The 18,596-nt window shown below is 35.1% G+C and overlaps 1 protein-coding gene across 1 annotated transcript in view; it reads left to right on the top strand.

The window, feature by feature from the left end:
- Window positions 1–9,278, top strand: part of S2P (membrane-bound transcription factor site-2 protease) — a 151,255-nt gene extending 141,977 nt beyond the window's left edge. Inside the window, exons 9-10 of the mRNA XM_090411953.1 lie at window positions 4,021–4,096; window positions 7,295–9,278. Coding sequence (XP_090268079.1) covers window positions 4,021–4,096; window positions 7,295–7,511 — 293 coding nt within the window. The 3' untranslated portion in view covers window positions 7,512–9,278. The remainder of the gene's footprint in view (window positions 1–4,020; window positions 4,097–7,294) is intronic.
- The last annotated feature ends 9,318 nt before the right edge of the window (window positions 9,279–18,596 follow it).

Here is an 18,596-nt window from a genome sequence, read left to right as displayed (position 1 = left end):
AGCATAGTGGCTTTGCGCTTTGCAACCATGCCTGGGGAAGAAGTTTCCCAGGTTCAATTCCCGTCGAAGATGTGAGGAACTTGAGGATCTTCCTCAGGCATAGCCAAGTTAGCCGGTCTTGGGTGCAGGCAGTAGGGTTTTTCTGCCAGTTTATCTGGCGTTTTTCATCCCACAAGCAGGCAAACTGGCCCCGTGAACATATACGCTTCTACAGCCAAGCCAAAAATATATCCCCCCCCAGCGGCAAACTAGGCGACAGGTCGGTTGGGAGTAACACGTGGACCCTGCATAGGAAGCAGGAATAACGCATAGTGAAAGAAGAAGAAGAATTAGCTAACTGCTGTTCATGCTGAACTTTTGCTACCCTTACCAGCTGAGTCACCCAGTTTGCCTACTCTTTTATATTACTCATGGAATTGATTATTACCACCACTCTTATGTTTTCTCCATAATGCCTTTTTTCTCTGTATTGCATGCTTAATCTCTTCAATCCATTTCGCACATACCTTATTTAACCTTTTGGCCTTTGGAATACATTAAGATGTTGCTTCTACTAGATAGTTCTTGAATATTACCCAAGCATCATTGATCTCCTTTCCACAAAACTCCTCATTCCATGTAACAGCTGCAAGCTGTCTCCTGAGCTTCTCATATGCACCAGGCCTTTTAGTTCCACATATACTCTTTTCTCACGGAAGTCTTCATATGATTGGCAGCAATCCATGTTATCACTTCATGGTCACTCTCGCCAACTGGAGGGAGATTTGACACCTCATTTATAACATCCTCTAATGAGATGATCAAATCCAAGACCCTCAATTCTCTTGTGCTCTCTGTGACATACTGCCTAATGTAGTTGTCTCTCAAAAACTCATGAAAGGCATTTTCTTTACTTCCAGTTGCAATCTCACCATTCCAGTCTATATTGCCATAATTAAAATCGCCTATAATAATTCCCATCCCATTCATGTACTATCTCCTATCCTAGGAGGTTGACTACTGTTATACTCTGAATGAAAGGAAAAGTCAAAACCTTTACCTTCATTCAGATTTAACACGGTTTATCAATTCCAGAGCCAGTATTAATATATCAAGAGAAAAATAACCAATTGTAATTTATCAGTTACGTTAATATTTAAGAAAGTTTTACCTAATGCATCATATTGAAAATAATTAAGTGTTTTGTGAAGTTTGAACTATGTGTAATCTATGTAAATGCTATTACAATGTTGAAGGCAAAGGACAATCTGATTATACAGCAATGGCCTGAAGTCATACACGTGCACCTAATAGAACGCGCACGCGGATGTCCTCTGAAGAGCTCGCTAGGGGAGTGATTGGCGCTAGGTGCTGAAAGGAGTGACGTGTCATGAGAAAAGAGAGAAATGAGGATGAAGTAGGCAAGAAACATAGGGCACGTGTTTTAAAAGGTGCTGCGGCATCAACTCGTGGCTTTTTTTTTCTCGTTCCCTGTACTGGAGTGGTCATCGGCGGATTAGTTTCAGATCACGCCGGAGATCGAAGCTCCATGCCCAGCCGATTGATGAGCCAGTGGGGAGCCAGAAGTAATCTGGAAATTGAAGGTGCTGTAGGGATACACATGAAGGCCTAGTGCGTCCCTGACTACTGCTAATGTAGACTCTTAATTGTTATGTAAAATTTTGTAGGGGACAGTAATCAGATACAGGTAAAATCTTCAACTCAGGACTGAGCCCTCATTGAAAGAACTTTAGGAGTTATGCTGATGAAACTTAGGAACTCTATACTTTAATTGGAATAATAGTGTGAAGATAATTGTGAATTATGTGAATTATAGAAAGAATAGCCTTTAATGGTCACATATATAAAAATGAGAGTTAGATCTTTGTTAGAATTAATGGTATGAAATTATGATCTAATATGTTAAAGGAGATTTAGCAAACATAAGTGAAACTACTCACTGCCCAATATTATCAAGATTAATTTTATGTCAGTAATTCAGTGAATTAAATGTTAGTTTCTTTTGAAATGAATATGAAGACTTGCCTGATTTTCATTTTTACTGAACTGTTCATAAAAATTCGAACCAAAGCGGTAGGTAAGATTAACAAATATAAAATAGGGGGCTATGATTGCGAGATAAATCCTAACAGTGAGATTAATTGGGAATACTCTGCTAAGTGTTTAAGAATTACGAGACAGTGTGCTGATCTAGACTTGGGTTCCATGAATAAATATTCATCAAGTACATTTTAGGGTGGCACAGTATAAATATAAATTTTCCCTAAAATTAAAAAGGAATCAGTACCAGAATTGAAACAAAGGAATTGGCGCCAATTAACGACATTTCCTTTGTCTTCATAGCCCATGTGCACATCTTGTAAAATTGCTTGTCGGCCTAGATTGATAGTTAAGACATGACTCACTGATGTTAGATTAAGAAGTTACTAAAGGGGGCAAGTCAGAACAGAATATATATATATATATGAATACAAATATTAAAATAAAATTGGAACACAAGTTTAACACTACCATGATGTGACTCATGGTTAACTACAGGCGTAACGACATGTGGTGACATTCCTGGATCTATAACAAGTTTCACTGATACCACTTTTTAGATGTAACTTCTCCATGCTTTCCTCGAGCCATTTCTTTTTCTCCTTACTCATCCCAGATATTTCTTGAAATGCAGCTGTTTTCTCCAGCTTCCAGGTCTTCCCCTTTTTGTCTACACATGAATTCACGTCTTCTTGGAACATCAACCTGTCTCATGCTGTGTTCCCCCCTGTCCACCCTGAATCTCCCCCGTTTCCCTGGTTGTCTTGCACATTCTCTAAACTCATGCTACTCACTTCTTCATTCATAAACACCACTTCAATTTCTTCTTCATTATTCTCCATTCCAGCAACAGACTACAGAACACACACACACCAAAACATTCAAATGCAGTCCATCACTCTTATACAGTGCAATTCTTCCTTCAAACTCATTCCACACATTAGCAAACTGCACTCCTTTGTCTTCACACATCTGCTAATGTATCATTCGAAATTGATTATACATAGGAGATTTGAGAGTGTTGGATTTGATTATAGTGAAGGAGAGTGTTTCAGTTAAAGGCATGAGTATTCTGCCTTCAGTTGGTGACAACGTCCTTGGAAGATGCTAAGAAGGGGATGAGATCTAGATTTTTCTCTCATAGAGTGGTGCGTGATTGGACTGGATTGCCTTTGGGTGTTCTGTGTGCAAGCAGTGTGAATGAATTAAAGAACAAGTATGATAGCTGGTGCTATAATAATAATAATTATTATTATTTTGGCTCTCTGCCTCATCTCATTATTCTCATACCTGGTCAAGACACTGACCTTGCTCACCAACCTCCTAATATCCAATCTTACATTCTCCTTGTTCCCAGGCAAGTCATTTGTCCCTACTACCACTACCAACTCCTTTGCTCTCTGGAAAACAAACCTTGTATATCTTTTCATTTACCACACCTCTAATAATCGAATTGCTATACAACAACATTTATATGTCTTTCATTACCTTTTTCATACTGACATCATTTGTTTTCATCTTTTTTTCACTCTTCCATACATATCTCCAATTCTTTTCATTTCACTCAATCTTGCATCCTCTTTTTGCTATCATTCACTCTCACTATTTCATTACCAGTCATACACACTTGTTCACTGTTAACTTGTAATCTGTAGTAATTAGTTTGTATTTCTTGTGGTAAATGTGCTTCACAATATTACAGATAGGTTAGTTTGTGGTTAAGGTTAATAAAACTGCTTTAAACTAAAGAAAACTATGAAAACTAAATAGTTTTCTTTAGTTTAAAGCTGATTGCAAAATGTGAACATTTCAATAAAGTTCACATTTTTCATGTTTGTGATCATCACCATTCCTTAGAGAAAGATAGTTATTTCTTTGAACTAAATTCTATCCTGCAACATTGATATAAGAAAGTCTTAAAAACTGTCATAAGATAAATATTTGTAGTATATTTTCATCAATGCATTTTTTCTTTTTAAGTGAAAATAACCAAATGGACTTCAAGAAGTAACATTTTACCCATCAGATTCATCTATGCTTATGAAACTTTGTTGAAGTATCCTTTTACATAATTTCAGCCTTTTTTTTTTTAATTGTTAATGATAGAATTTTTTTATTTATATTAGTTCTAATGGTGAATTACATAACAAGAATGTACTGATGGCAAATGATTCAATGTGCAGGCTGTGTAGAGGGAATGGTTGCAAGTTTTTTTGATGTATGGAGGGAGGAGAGAATTAATTTTCATAAGAGGAACAGCTTGTACTTGAATGCATTTGGTGTCTGGAGAAATTATTTATCATTATGAGATCTAATGATCCTGACATGGAGAGTCAGGAAAACTATATCATGATGGGTGAAATGGTGCTATGCATAAGAGCAACTAAGTTACAACTATGTTAACAATATGGAGGTGATTGTGATGGAAGGATGATTGTGTGTTCATCCAGTTCAGAATTATTATGTATGCACAAGAATGTCTCTGTCTGCATAAGTGAAGCATTAGATATGAATAGAGATCTTCAAGTTGTCTAACTGGGTCCAGTAGACAACAGAGGGCAGTATACCAAAAAGGCTGCAGGTCACTTACTATGTCTTTGACAGGAGTATCAGGAAGAAAGGGATTGGAATTTGTGGTCTTGATGAATATTTTTTTTGTCTTCAGATTATTAGCAGTAGTGAGACCTGACTGTCAGATGCAGATATACTAATATCGAGTGTAAAGAGTACAGTATTTTTAGGAAAGATATACAAGATAGGAGAGGAGGAAAGTGATGGTAGTGATATTGGATGATTTGATTCCAGTTGGGAATAGAATGCTATGGCTGCAATACTAGTAACAATTTTCTTTTTAGCAGTGAGTTTGAAGCTATCCAGTGAGGTGGTCAAGCAAGATCAGATACATAGTGGGGTGTTGTTACATACCTTGTGGATCATTTGCTGGTGACAATAGAATGCATCACCAAATCAACCGGAGGCTAAATGAGTAATCATCATGGATGACTTTAATTATTCTAATATTGAATATTAGAATAATTTAATATTAGAATTCTAATATTCAAGCAGCATGTGACAAAAGGAACTTGAGAGATTAAAAAAGTGTTAGATCTGATTATAGTTTCAGTTAAAGATATGACTGTTCTGTTCTGTCTCATGAGAAGTGGCTAAGTATAGGGAATAATAATAGTATTACTGTAGTCTGTATGTATTAACAAAAAAACAATTTGTTAATCCTTTTAGTATTACAACCTTTGGACAGGATGGTCTCCCAAATAAAGGAGAGTTCACCTGAAAAGGAAACCTGGTCAAACAAAAGTTCGAGGCTCTGTTGACAAGGATTTTATAACACCTTACTGTTGGGAGGGTGGGGCAGATGATGGGAAAGTTGATGTATGTATCTACCTGTGTGGGTGTGGTTTCTGTAAACTGAATTTACAGTTTACAGAAAAAACTAGATGATTAGAGCATCTAGAAAAGGCAGGCTGTTGTTATTTTCTTTTTAATGGTGAATATACAATTGCTTGCTGATGCACCTATTGATATCTCATGAGTGGTTTTGAAGGTTTTAGAAAAATTGTTGAGAGCTCATTGACAGAATTGGATTGATATGAAGGAATCTATACTTTGCAAAGAACAGTATGAGTTTACTAAGGAAAGGTCATGTTGAGCAACTTGCTTACATTTTGTAATAATGTGGCAGTTGAGTTAGACAAAAGGAAAGGATACACCATGATACTTTTGTACTTTGCTAATGCTTTGGATAGGTACAGCAGGGATGTCTATTCATAAGTTGAAGGATATATGGGATTGTATTATAATCTGTTAGCATGGATAAGAGGATTGTTGACTGACATATCAAAAAGTGGTTTACAGGGAGTGTGAGTTTGTAAGATTTAAGGTAATCAGTGGTATAGCACAGGTATCGAGTATTATTCAGTCTTTACATTAATGACATTGGGAAGGATATGACTGGTGACATACAGTTGTTTGCTGACAGTGCAAAAATAGGCAGGATAATCAGGAATATCCCTGACATGCAACACTTACTGAATGATTTCAGTAGGTTGAAATTATGAGCATGTGAAAATGGTTGTCTATTCAATGTTAGTAAATGTAAAGTTGTGCACTTTGGTGTAATGAGATATCCAGTGGTTATTATATTGGCAGGATTATTATTATTATTATCATCATCTGACCTCCATGGAGTCAGAGACTCATCTCAGGAGGTACACTCTGATGAGTATTGCACACAATGCTCATCCAACTGTGTACCTCCCAAAAATGAAAAATTCTATCTATTAATTCAATGTGTCTACAGATGTAGATACAGAGGAGAAGGTAGAGAGGAGAGTGTTAAAGATGATATCGGATCTCAGAAATGTAGATTATGAAAACAGAATGAGAATTTGTGGACTGCAAACATTAGCAAACAGGAGAAAGAATGGTAATATGATTGAGACCTACAACTTTTGAAAGAGTCAGGGGCATCAATAAATAGATTTCATTTTATGATAGGTGAGGAGAGGACAAAAGAGAGAGGACATTCCATGGAAGTTTAGAATGAATGCAGTCAGGAAATGGGCTAGAGTTAGATGTTTTTCCTTGTGGAGTAGTGTGTGATTGGAACGGAATAGTTTACCTTTGGTGGCGGTTCAATGTGGCGGTTCAGTGTGAATGAATTCAAGAAAAGGTATGACAGCTGGTGTGGATGGTATATGGCCTCCCTTAATGAGTCCCTGACTTGGATGTCTCTGGTAGTAATAATAATAATAATCGCAAACTTGATAAAAGGTAGAAAAACTGAAATTATCCTGACATGCAAAATATCAATAACTTAGAAGCCTAATCATTGATGTAAATAAGTCTTAAGATTTTGCAGGTTATTTTTAAAAATAAATATGAATTAGAAATACTTATTATAAAACACTAAAACTAATTAAAATTGTTAATTCATTAAAGTTTAATTTCTCCTTTATAGGAGAATATCAGGTTGAAATGATATCCTAAATAATATCCATTAACATTTAAAAATTATCGTGTGAAATAAATCCAAGTTTAGAATTCCCTATGATAATATGTTCATATGCCATATTGTACATAATATGGCATATGAAACTAATCATTAAACAGTTTCTTTTTGAAAATATTATGTTTTTTTTTTACCAGTTAAGTAATATATATATATATATATCAATTATTATTACTACTTAAATAATATGATGAAAATAACGACTTATTTCTTAATTATATGAAGATACACAGTGTCTTTTTCTGGTGCTCTCGCAATACTAAATATGATACCATGCCCAGCTCTTGATGGTCAGTGGATAACACAGGCTTCTATTGAGTTGTTCTTCAGTGGTATCCTGCTCCATCACCAACGCAAATATTTGTTACATACTTTAAACATAGCAGGTGCTATTCTGATTGTATTGAATGTGTCATTAGGATTGTGGTCTCTAGCTAAGTGAGAATGAATAAAGATACCAAAAATTGTGCAACTGATAATTTTATTATTACTTAACTTGTAAAACATATGTATAATACATTCAGAAAGAAACTGTATAATGACTAGTTTCATATGCCATATCACAATACATCCTCAGATTAAATTAAAATGAGGAAAAAGTTAGTGTTAACAGGAAGATTTCTAAATGAACAACTGCTGTACATGGAGTGAACTTAAACTAGATGCTGAACCTAGCATTAAGAGGTCAGAGGTATGCCTTGTTATTGCAATATTCCACATAACTTCTATCATAACATAATCTATAGCTATGCAGGTCTTTGATATATGAAGACCAAAGCTGGTTTAAAATGAGACATTTATATTCAACATCCAGTTGGACACCATAGCATTACATTGACTTCAGTGTCCAACCCAATGTAACAGAAACCACAGTCTCATTTTAAGCTATCTTTGATCTATATATATATATATATATATCAGACCTAGACTAATTCATAGCTATGCAGGTCTCTATCATATGACAGAAGTTACACAAAACATCGTAGCAATGAGTTACCCATGTGACACTTTATGATACATTGAATATCTAGTTTAATTTCATTTGATGTATAGCAGTTGTCAATATAGAAATCTCCCTGTTAATGCTTCCTTTTTTCTAATTCTGTAATTTAATCTGAGGGTGTGTGCAATATGGCACATGAAACTAATCATTAAACAGTTTCTTTTTGAAAGTATTATATGTGTTTTTTTTTTTTACCAGTTAAGTAATAATGGACAATTTGCACAGAAACCTCATTTCATTAAATGTATACAGTTATATCATACTCAGAAAGCAGGAAAATTTTTTATGTGTGTGTATATATATATATATATATCAGTGGTGTCGCATGCCCATTTCGGTTGGGTGTGCTGTCCTGTGGGTTATGCAACCCGCGCCACAAATTTCACGTCAATTTGACTGTATGCATGGGCGTATTTTTTTAGTATCAGCGGTTCTTCTGTCTTATCAATCTCACATATGCTGGTATTTTATTGTAGATCAACAACGTCTTATAATACACAGAATATTCATTTTTATTCAGGAATAGATGTTTTTTACTGTCTGTTGTTTCTGAAGAATAAAAATGTCTATATACTGTTAAAAAACTTTGCAACATCAACAGATGCTGTACTGCACAAGCAAAAGAAAAAACAATTAGCTTTTTTTCTCCTAACATCCACTTCAAATTTTCTTTTCCAGAAGACGTGTAACAGCTGTTTGTAATACAGCCATCGGATACAGAAAGCGCTCAACTCATGACAAGTGACAACATTCAATCGGATTGGTTGACAAAATAACCAATCACAGATGTTAGGTGCTTGGTGAGCTCAAAATGTTAGCTCACCCTGCCTCACCTTCTCCGTGGTTTAAAAATACTAGAAAGCTAAAAATTTGACCCGCTGCACCCTCTTTACATCTTTTTGAAGGGCTCGAAGGTGTATGTATCTTAAAAGCACACCTGGGCTATTAATGCAAATGTGACACAATGTTTATGCGTTGAAAAGTGCCCTCTTCATGAAGCACTAATGCTTTAATACCCTCCTGAAGAGGACAATGAAGCATTAGTATATTGTGTTCAATTTTAAGTCTGCAAACAATTGGGGGAATCTTTAACAGAAATAAATGCAAAAATATAATATCAGTGAACTGATATTTCGTGAATGAGCACATCGCACACCCAGCATACCCGGAATATCTTCCCCCTGATATGTATATGTGTGTGTGTGTGTGTGTGTGTGTATATATATATATATACACACACACACACACACTGGTTTCCATAAATTAAGGAACAAACAGAAAAATCATAACTCAAAAACTGCATGATGAATTTTTATGCAATTCAATGAAAAGCAGTATGATATGATAAAGAAACATCTATAAATATTGTAAATAAATAGTTTAATTCAGTAACAAAAGAGTACATGAAGACAGTAGTCTTAACATAAACGAGAGGTCAAGACGAGATTGTCAAAGTGCCTCAATAAGGAATCACGTAGTCACTCCTCACATTACAATACTCACAACGATCTTTTATACTGTTTATAATGGTGTCCAGGAGCTCAGTTGGTAATAACAACCACTATTCCTGAAAATCTCTCCTAAATCCCTCAAATTTTTGGGGAAGGTATTGAGAGTGGCAACATATCTACCCAGAGAATCCAGACATACTAAATAAGATTAAGGTCAAAAGACAGTTGGCCAGTACAAACATGTGATAGCCTCTTCCTGAAGATATTGGTCCATGAGCTTTGATTGATGAGGATGAGCATTATTGTCTTTTAGAATACTTGTCTCTCCTATCGCACCTATCTATGGATGAACATAGAGGTCAAGGAGCTTGTCTCTGTAAATTGCAGCATTTCTGGTTCTGTAAGGAAACACATACTGGTCGGTGTGTATGAAATGCTTCTCCAAACCTCCACCTTCCCAATACCTCCATCATAAGTGTCCCTTTCACAGGGATGATAGTGTGTTCCTGGTTCTCTCCAGATCAGAGCATGCCTTTGTATAGAGGGAACCAGGGATACATATCATCCTACTAATTAACAGGGACACTCATAGTGGAGGAAGGTAGCGTACTGGTTTGGAGAGGCAACTCATTGGGTGGAGGCACCGACTTGTATGTGCTTCCTTGCAGAACCATGAATGCTGCAGCTCATAGAGAGAAGGTCCTGGATCCCTATGTTTATCCATATATGGGTGCGATAGGGAAGACCTTTATTCTGCAAGATGATAATGGTCATCCTCATTGATCAAGGTTTGTGGACCAGAATCTTCGAGAAGAGACTATCATATGTTTGGACTGGCCAGCCAGATCTCCTGACCTTAATCCTATTTAGCATGTCTGGATTCTTTAGTAGACATGTTGTTGCTCTCTCAATCTCCTTCCCAAAACTTTGAGAGACTTAGGAGAGATTTTCAGGAACAGTGGTTGTTATTACCAAGTGAGCTCCTGGACACCATTATAAGTATAAAACATATTGTGAGTGCTGTAATGCTGTGAGGGATGACCACATTCCTTATTGAGGCACTTTGACAATCTCATTGTGACCTCTCATTTATAACTACTGTCTTCATGTTTTTGTTACTGAATTAAACTATTCATTTACAATTTTTGTAGGCATTTTATCATATCATAGAGCTTTTCACTGAATTGCATAAAAATTCATCATACAGTTTTGAGTTATCGTGATTTTTCTTTGTTCCTTAATTTTTGGAAACTACTGTACTCTACCATTTGTTTTTATATAGAACTTTATATACAGTATAAAAAAAATTCAAATATAGTATTCCACAGTGTATTTTACTGCCTTTATTTAAATATGTCAATACCTTTGTGTGTCTTTAATTTATTAGAGTTTAATCTTTGTTTGAGAAAATATTGAAAAGCCATTTATGTATACTGCAATAAATGTGTATTTTTATTTATATAATGAAAACTGCACGTTTCGTGTTTTTATCCTTTCTTGTTTAATTTCATAGTTACGTGGTGATCAGCATTTATTTTAATAAAGTATAGAGACAACTACTATGTTATTTAATAACTTCAGTTTAATATAAATCAAAACAATCACCTGGCATTTTGACCTTCATATGAATCTCATCATTTGCAGTATATATGTGTATACTCCCAGATGATGATCTTGATATGAAGATCAAAATGTCAGGTAATTATTTTGGTTTATATTAAACTGCTGTTTTCATTAGAGAACCAATGTGAACAGTGAAAAGTCAGCTACTGGAACAAGCTTCAACTCAATATCTGGAATAATAATAATAATAATAATTATTATTATTATTAAAGCCACCTATGATGCAGCCGATTATACCGGAGGCAAAATCAGATGACAAACTGAACATACAAAAAAAATACAGGTGAGTCCTATAATTTGAACTCCTTAAATATACTAATAGAAAATGGTCTAGAGACTAAAAGCCAGCTTAGTAGATCTTGTGCACTCTTTGACAAACAGAACGAACAAATAACAAAAAAATGTAACGATTATGAAATTTGGTCAAACATAATAATTTAGCAGTGATAGAAGTGTTGCAAATGGTAAAAGACATTGAAATCAGCATTAATGCACTAACTGACAGGCAACACAGTTTGATGAAAGAGACATGTGAACTCCGTCAAGAACTTAATTCCATAAAACTACAATACGAACATTTAAATCAGCAACAACATAGAGAAGATCATGTCATAAATGGTCTTCCTGAAACTGCACCTACAGAAAACCTCACAGACGTAGTTTTAAAATTAGGCCATGCAATTGATATCCCCTACAGCTTAATGACATTCAGACCGTAAATCAGATTCCTAGGAAGAGCAAAAAACAAGGCTTGCCACAACCTGCACCAATCATAGTTCATCTTACAAGCAGGTGCACAAGAGACAATTTCATAAAAGCCAGCAGACAGAAAAAAACAGTTGCCAAGGACTTGAACACATTGCAAGACCATACACCAATTTTCCTATCCGAATATTTAACACCATTCAACCAGAATCTGTTGTACCAAGCAAGAAAAGCAGAAACAGAAAAAAATTACCAATTTTTGTGGATCAGAGATGCCAAGATATTCTTGAGGAAGTTGAAAACTTCAAAGCCGATACAAATCAAAAGCTCAGAAGAAAATAGAAAGGCTGCCACAGTGAAAAAAAAAAAAAGTCTCCTAATTAGTTCAAAAAGAAAACCACAACAAAAATGAATGTGAACCATCAAGACAGTAATAACACCAGAATATATCGGCAATTCGACTTTGATCGAATCTTTAAGATCATTCATTTGACCTCTCAAACATCAGCCTACGTCCAACACAGCAATCAAATCAATAAAAAAATAGTCAACCGGTGTCATCCTCAGATATGCTTATTAAAAAGCTTCGAGGATGCAAGCTGAGACATTACATCTCAACCGAGATCAACAGAAAGGGGGGGGGGAATTATTTATTACATTGAAGTGTTGTAGTTATAGCACTTAAATACATTAAAAGCAAACATTGTAAAATATATAAAACTTCTTGTTATACTATAAACGCTGTTAAAAAAATGTAATCTTATTCAATTGCAAACTATAAATTTCCATCTATAGTAACTATTATTAACACATTATACAAAAAAAAAAGGAAAATTTGCATGAAATTCGTTGTTAAAAAAAAAAAAAACTAGAACATGTTTTGTAAATGCATAATATGCAATCATAATTTTAATAATAAAAATCATTGAATTTAAAAAATATACTATTATTATTATCATATGCATGTAATTTTTATAATTATTAAATTTTGTAATTTCTATAATTTTATAATGTAATTATTATATGTATACAAGACATAATAAAGTGTTTAAAAATAAATTTTTAGTATTTATATTAATATATATTAATAGTATTTTTAGCATGTAATTTTTAGAATTATTAAATTTTGTAATTTCTATAATTTTAAATGTAATTGTTATATGTATACAAGACATAATAAAGTGTTTAAAAATAAATAAATAAATATTATTATTGTTATTGTTATATGTATGTATATAATTTATCATCATCATCATCAAATTCCTGCCATGTACCCTCAAGGGGTGTAAAGGATATGATAGTACTACATGAAAAATTTACATCATTACTAACTTCCTATCTACAATTTTCCTCCAAATCAGTCTGTTACTTGTCAAGACTCCAACATTATCAGATCTTATATTTCTATCTTCTAAAGCACTTTGTACCGTATCAATCCACCTATATCTTGGTCTTACTCTGGGTCGTTTTCCTGCCAACCTGGCAGAGAACACTTGTTTTGCTAATCTTTCCTCACCCATTCTGTTTAAGTGACCATACCACCTGAGATTAGCTCTGCTAACGCATTCCTGGATGCTGACAATGTCAAATTCTTTCCTAATATCCTCGTTCTTAATATGATATTGCCATTGATGCCATCTGTTCACGCCTCTAATCTTTCTCAGGACTCTCATAACTGCGGTCTCCAGTCTTTGGTCAAGTGTTTTACTTCTGACCCAGCTCTCAGACCCATAAATGACCTGGGAAAGTCGCTAAATGTACAGAAGTTTCAGTTAAAGAGGGGGGGGGGGGGGGTATATGCGAAATTACAGGGTTAGTAAGTATGCCAAACTTAAGAGATTGCTTGGATTAGTGCCATGGGATGTGAAACTGCAGGGGCTGGATGTTTATAGTGCATGGGAAGACTCTCCCATGCGCTATAAACCAAGTGGAAGTTAAATGGATGAATACCATCATTAAGCTGGAGTTACAAAAAAAAAGAAAAATTAACGAAGGAATTCAAAGAGAAAGATGATCAGCAGGCACATGAGCAGTACAAATCATAGGCCAGAAGGGTAACCAGTGTGATAAGAAAGGTAAAAAGCAGAATATGAAAGGAAATTACAGTATAGGCCAAAGATAATCCCAAAGAATTCTTTTGGTGTATTGCAAGTAAAAGAAAGAATGTTCGTGGCAGAATGATTTTAATGGATGTCGATGGTAGGAAGGCAACTATAAATCAGGTGAAATAGCAGAATTACTAAGTGAACACTTTGCAAGAATATATCATCTAGGTGAAGATATCATAGTAACAAGAGAGGCAAAAGGTTATATGGAAACTGAAGTAAATGAACTTGAGGTGCATAACATATTACAGATACTTGATGTGATTACAGCTATGGGATTAGATGGTATACTAGCTTGAGTTTTACAAGAAAGTGCTAAGGAATTGGCAGTGCCTTTGACCGTGTTGTTTAATCTAAGTCTTGGATCTGGGTTAGTCCCAAGGGAGTGAAAAGAGGGGGAAAATAGTTCTGCTGCATAAAGGAAGCTCTGAGACTGGTGGAGGATGACATATCAGACATATCAGGAGTTATAGTCAAGGTTCTCGATAAGTTAATTAAGAGCAAAATGCAGAAATTGAATACTATATGGGGGCAACATGATTTTGTGAAGGATAGGTTGTGTGCATCAGTCACTTGCTTACGTTTGATAATTATTATTATTACATGACATCTCCAAGGAGTCCAAAGACTCATCGAGGGAGGGCACCTACTCTACAACTCTGTCTCCACCACTCATTCCACTAACTACAACAAACCGCATCATCTACACCAATGCTATCTGCTGCCCATCACCACCAATAGTATCACAAACATCGATACCCACGGTGGGAGTCGAACCCACAGCCTTTGGGCTGGAGAGTGAATACGCTAACCACTAGGCCAACCAGACCGGCAGTGACAATTTAGAGATAGTTAGATAAAGTTAACGTGTTTACAGTGGATTTTGCAAAAGCTTTTGACAAGATACTGCATGGAATTCTAATCAATAAATTGCAACACATAAGGATGGATATAAAGTTGAAGTGGATAAGAAGATGGTTGATGGAGAGAGTAGTTTATTCAGGAGTAGAGTCCAGTAAAAGGCCTGTGACTAGTGGGGTGCCACAGGGCTCTGCTCTTGAGCCACTAACTACTATTTAATTTGTATCTTAATGATATAGGAAAGGATCCGAGAAGAACTATTCGGCTGTTTGTCAATGATGCAAAATTGGATAGAGCAATAGTTAATACAGATGATGTTAAAATTTTTCAGAATGATTTTAATAGACTGGCAGTCTGCACAAAGGAGAAAATGTCAGTTCTAAAAAAAAAAAATAAGCTAACACCTTTTTGTTCTCGATTTATAGGGCAAGGCCGTTTTAGCCTTATCTAACTTTTGGAGACTGAGTGGGCAGTTCAATCTCCACTGGTAGCCAATCAGAGATAGCTGGCCCAAGGCTATCACTAATTAATTGGTACGCAGTGAAGAAGGTGGCTAGCAAGTGCCGCCATCTCGTGGTGCCTAGCTCTAACACAATATTTTGAATGTCTAAAAAAGTGTGGGTTCGACGGCCGATTTTCTTGAGTTTACGGGACGAAAAACCCAAGTTTCCGGGTGAAAAAAAATGCTAGCCCATGCCAGAGATCGACTAACTCGGGAACCAGTCAAGAAAAGACTTAGAAAAAGTTCCTCTAGTCAGCGACTAGATTCGAACGCCTTTTGTTGTGCAGTGAAGCGCTGTAGAGTGAAAACGCCACATCTACTGAGCTACACAGGCCTGTGTAACTGAAAATGTCAGTTTAATGTGGCAAAGCTGAAAATGTCAGTTTAATGTGGTAAAGTGTAAGGTTATGCATTTTGGGGTGAAAAGATTACTAGCTGTGTACCGCACTGATGGAACTGTATTCCAAGAAATTGATGAAGAAAGGGATTTGAGGGTGTTAGTGTATTGGGAATTAAAGTTTAAAGCACATATTGCAAAAGGGACTAAAGCAAGTTATTGGATTACTTATTGATTAGTTACTGAAGAATACCCTGATGAGCAGAGACAAGCAGGTTACCTCTTTATAGAGTCTTGGTAAGACCCCATCTTGACTACTGCATGCAGATCTGATCCTGGGTTTCTTGGGGATGAGGAAGAGGTGGAGAGGATCCAGAGGTAAGTAAGTGACCAAGGTGATATCAAGTCTATGGAATGAATCTTATGAGGACAGGTTGAATATTTGTGGATTACAGAAATTGGTTGAAAGACAGAAGAGAGGTGATATGACTGATATATATACAAATTACTGAAGGGTTTTTAGATGATTAATACAGAGGAATTTTTGAGAATAATTCTGGTTGTGGGAGAACTTGGGGCCATCCTTGGAAACAGAGAAAGAGTACAGTTAATAGGAGTGTCAGGACTAGATTTTTTGCTTGGAGAGTGGTGAACAAATAGAATAGGTTATTATTATTACGTCACACCTCCAGGGAGTCCAAGGTTGCCAGAGTCTGTTGTAGGTGCCATGACTGAGAATAAGTTCAAAAAAGCAAAGTATGATAGATACTGTGCAAATGTTGGATAGTGCTTGGCATAATGTTTAAGGCCTCCCTTGATAAGTCTAAGGACTCCATGGAGTAGTCCATAATAATAATAGGCTATGGGATGATAAAGGTAATATTAATTTACTTCCTTTATCCAAGACTTTTTAATTTAAACTTTTTAGAGAAATATTTAGAATTTGAGAAAGTCCTTAAAATGTCTCTGTTGTTTAGCTTGGCTTACAACATATATTCATTGACCTCTTTCATATTTATATATTTCTAATATTGAAATATTAGTGTAGTAAAATTTGTTTATATATTACTAAAAATGTAATATTACTTTTCTAGTTATGCTATATCAATAAATGTTGTGTTATTAAAATGAAATTTAAAAATTCTTTCTTAATATTTAAATACATTTTAGATAAATATATAATAATGAACTGATTTATCAGGTACATAACTCTTTATTATAAATATGAAGTGTCACAATTGATATATTATGTGGAAATAATTACAAGAATTTTTTAAACAAAAATATTTAGAAAAAAAAATATTTAGAAAAAAAAATATTTAGAAAACATTATTTGTAATATTTATTTTGCGAGGTCATTTTATAATAAAGAAGAAATCGTTTACTATATGTAATTGATTTCTTCTTTCCATTTGAATGACTAAAGAGTGCAGTACAAAACTATCCTTTGTGATAAATTGCATGCCATCATATTTCTTTGGTCCAATTTCTCAGTAATTTTAGAAATTCGCAGATATGCAAGGTCATAATCATTCCACAGTAAACGTATTGTACTGATTCTTCCAATTTGCCTCTGACTGCTAATTACAATTAACTCAGTTCAAAATTACATTATCAGTAGATTTATGATTAAAAACATCTTGGAACTCAAATTTTGATTAAATGGAATTTTGAGTGCTTTGAATTAAGCTAGACATTTTAACTTAGACCTTAAAGTCAAAAGACCATGTCCATTGCCTTTCAACATTTCATTTGAAATGTTGAAAGGCAATGGACATGGTCTTTTGACTTTCCAAATGGTATATTTTCTGCCCTAGATATGGTACTTGAAAGACTCAACAGTTAGCTAATAGTTTTTATTGAGTAGTGCAAGACCATACATCCTATTTATTAGAGGCCTGAAATAGCTTTTGTGAAAGTTTTCTGTTTGTAATGCTAAAGCATAATTTTCAAATTATCTAACTATTAGGGAGTGTTTCTATTTGAATAAAATATGTGAGTTTATTAGAACAATTGACATCAAAATATTAAACATTAATTTTGAATAATTATTTCAAAATGATAACTAATAAATTTTGAGACCGGGAGTACTGTGATTTTTTTTTCTGTGAATCCTTCACAAAAGATTGTAAACCTATAGCATTAGTATCATTATTATTATTACAGGCAATTCCAAGGAGTCCATAGACTCATCGAAGCCCTGACATCATGTCAAGAACAACTATTCGACATTCACACAGTATCTATCATAATTCGTCTTGAACTCATTTACAGTCATAGCACCCACAACAGACTCTGGCAGCTTATTCCACTCATTCACCATTCTCCAAGTTAAAAAAATAGTCCTCCCACCACCAGTCCTATTCTCAAAAATATCTTCTGAATTAATCTTATAGAAACCCTTCAGTAATTTGAATGTCTCAATCATATCACCCCTTTTCCGCCTATCAACCAATTTCTGCAACCCACAAATCTTCAACCTGTTCTCATAAGGTTCATTCCATAGACCTGCAATCATCTTGGTCAACTCGTCTGTGGATCCTCTCCACCTCCTCCCCATCCAGAAGAAATCCTGGCACCCATATCTGGGCACAGTAGTCTAGATGTGGGTCTTATCAAGGCTTGATACAGAGGAACAATAACCTGTTTGTCTCTGCTTGTTAAAGTATTTTTCAGCAACCAAGTGATTTGATGAGCTGATTTAGCCACTTTTGCAATGTGCCCCCTAAACTTCAACTCCCTATCCACCCACACTCCCAAATCCCTGGCCTCGTCAATCTCCTGGAGTACAGTTCCACCAATGTGATATACTGCTGCTAATTTTCACCCCAAAATGCATAACCTTACATTTTGCCACATTAAATTGACATCCATTCTCCTTAGCCCAGTCCTCCAAACTATCCAAATCATCCTGCAAAATTTTGACATCCTGTGCGCTCA

Source organism: Typopeltis vanoorti, chromosome 22 (genome assembly GCF_054136105.1).
Source record: "Typopeltis vanoorti isolate ZY-2024b chromosome 22, IOZ_Tvanoo_1.0, whole genome shotgun sequence".
In the NCBI taxonomy this organism is placed as follows: domain Eukaryota; kingdom Metazoa; phylum Arthropoda; class Arachnida; order Uropygi; family Thelyphonidae; genus Typopeltis; species Typopeltis vanoorti.
This window is presented reverse-complemented; position numbering and strand designations above follow the sequence as displayed.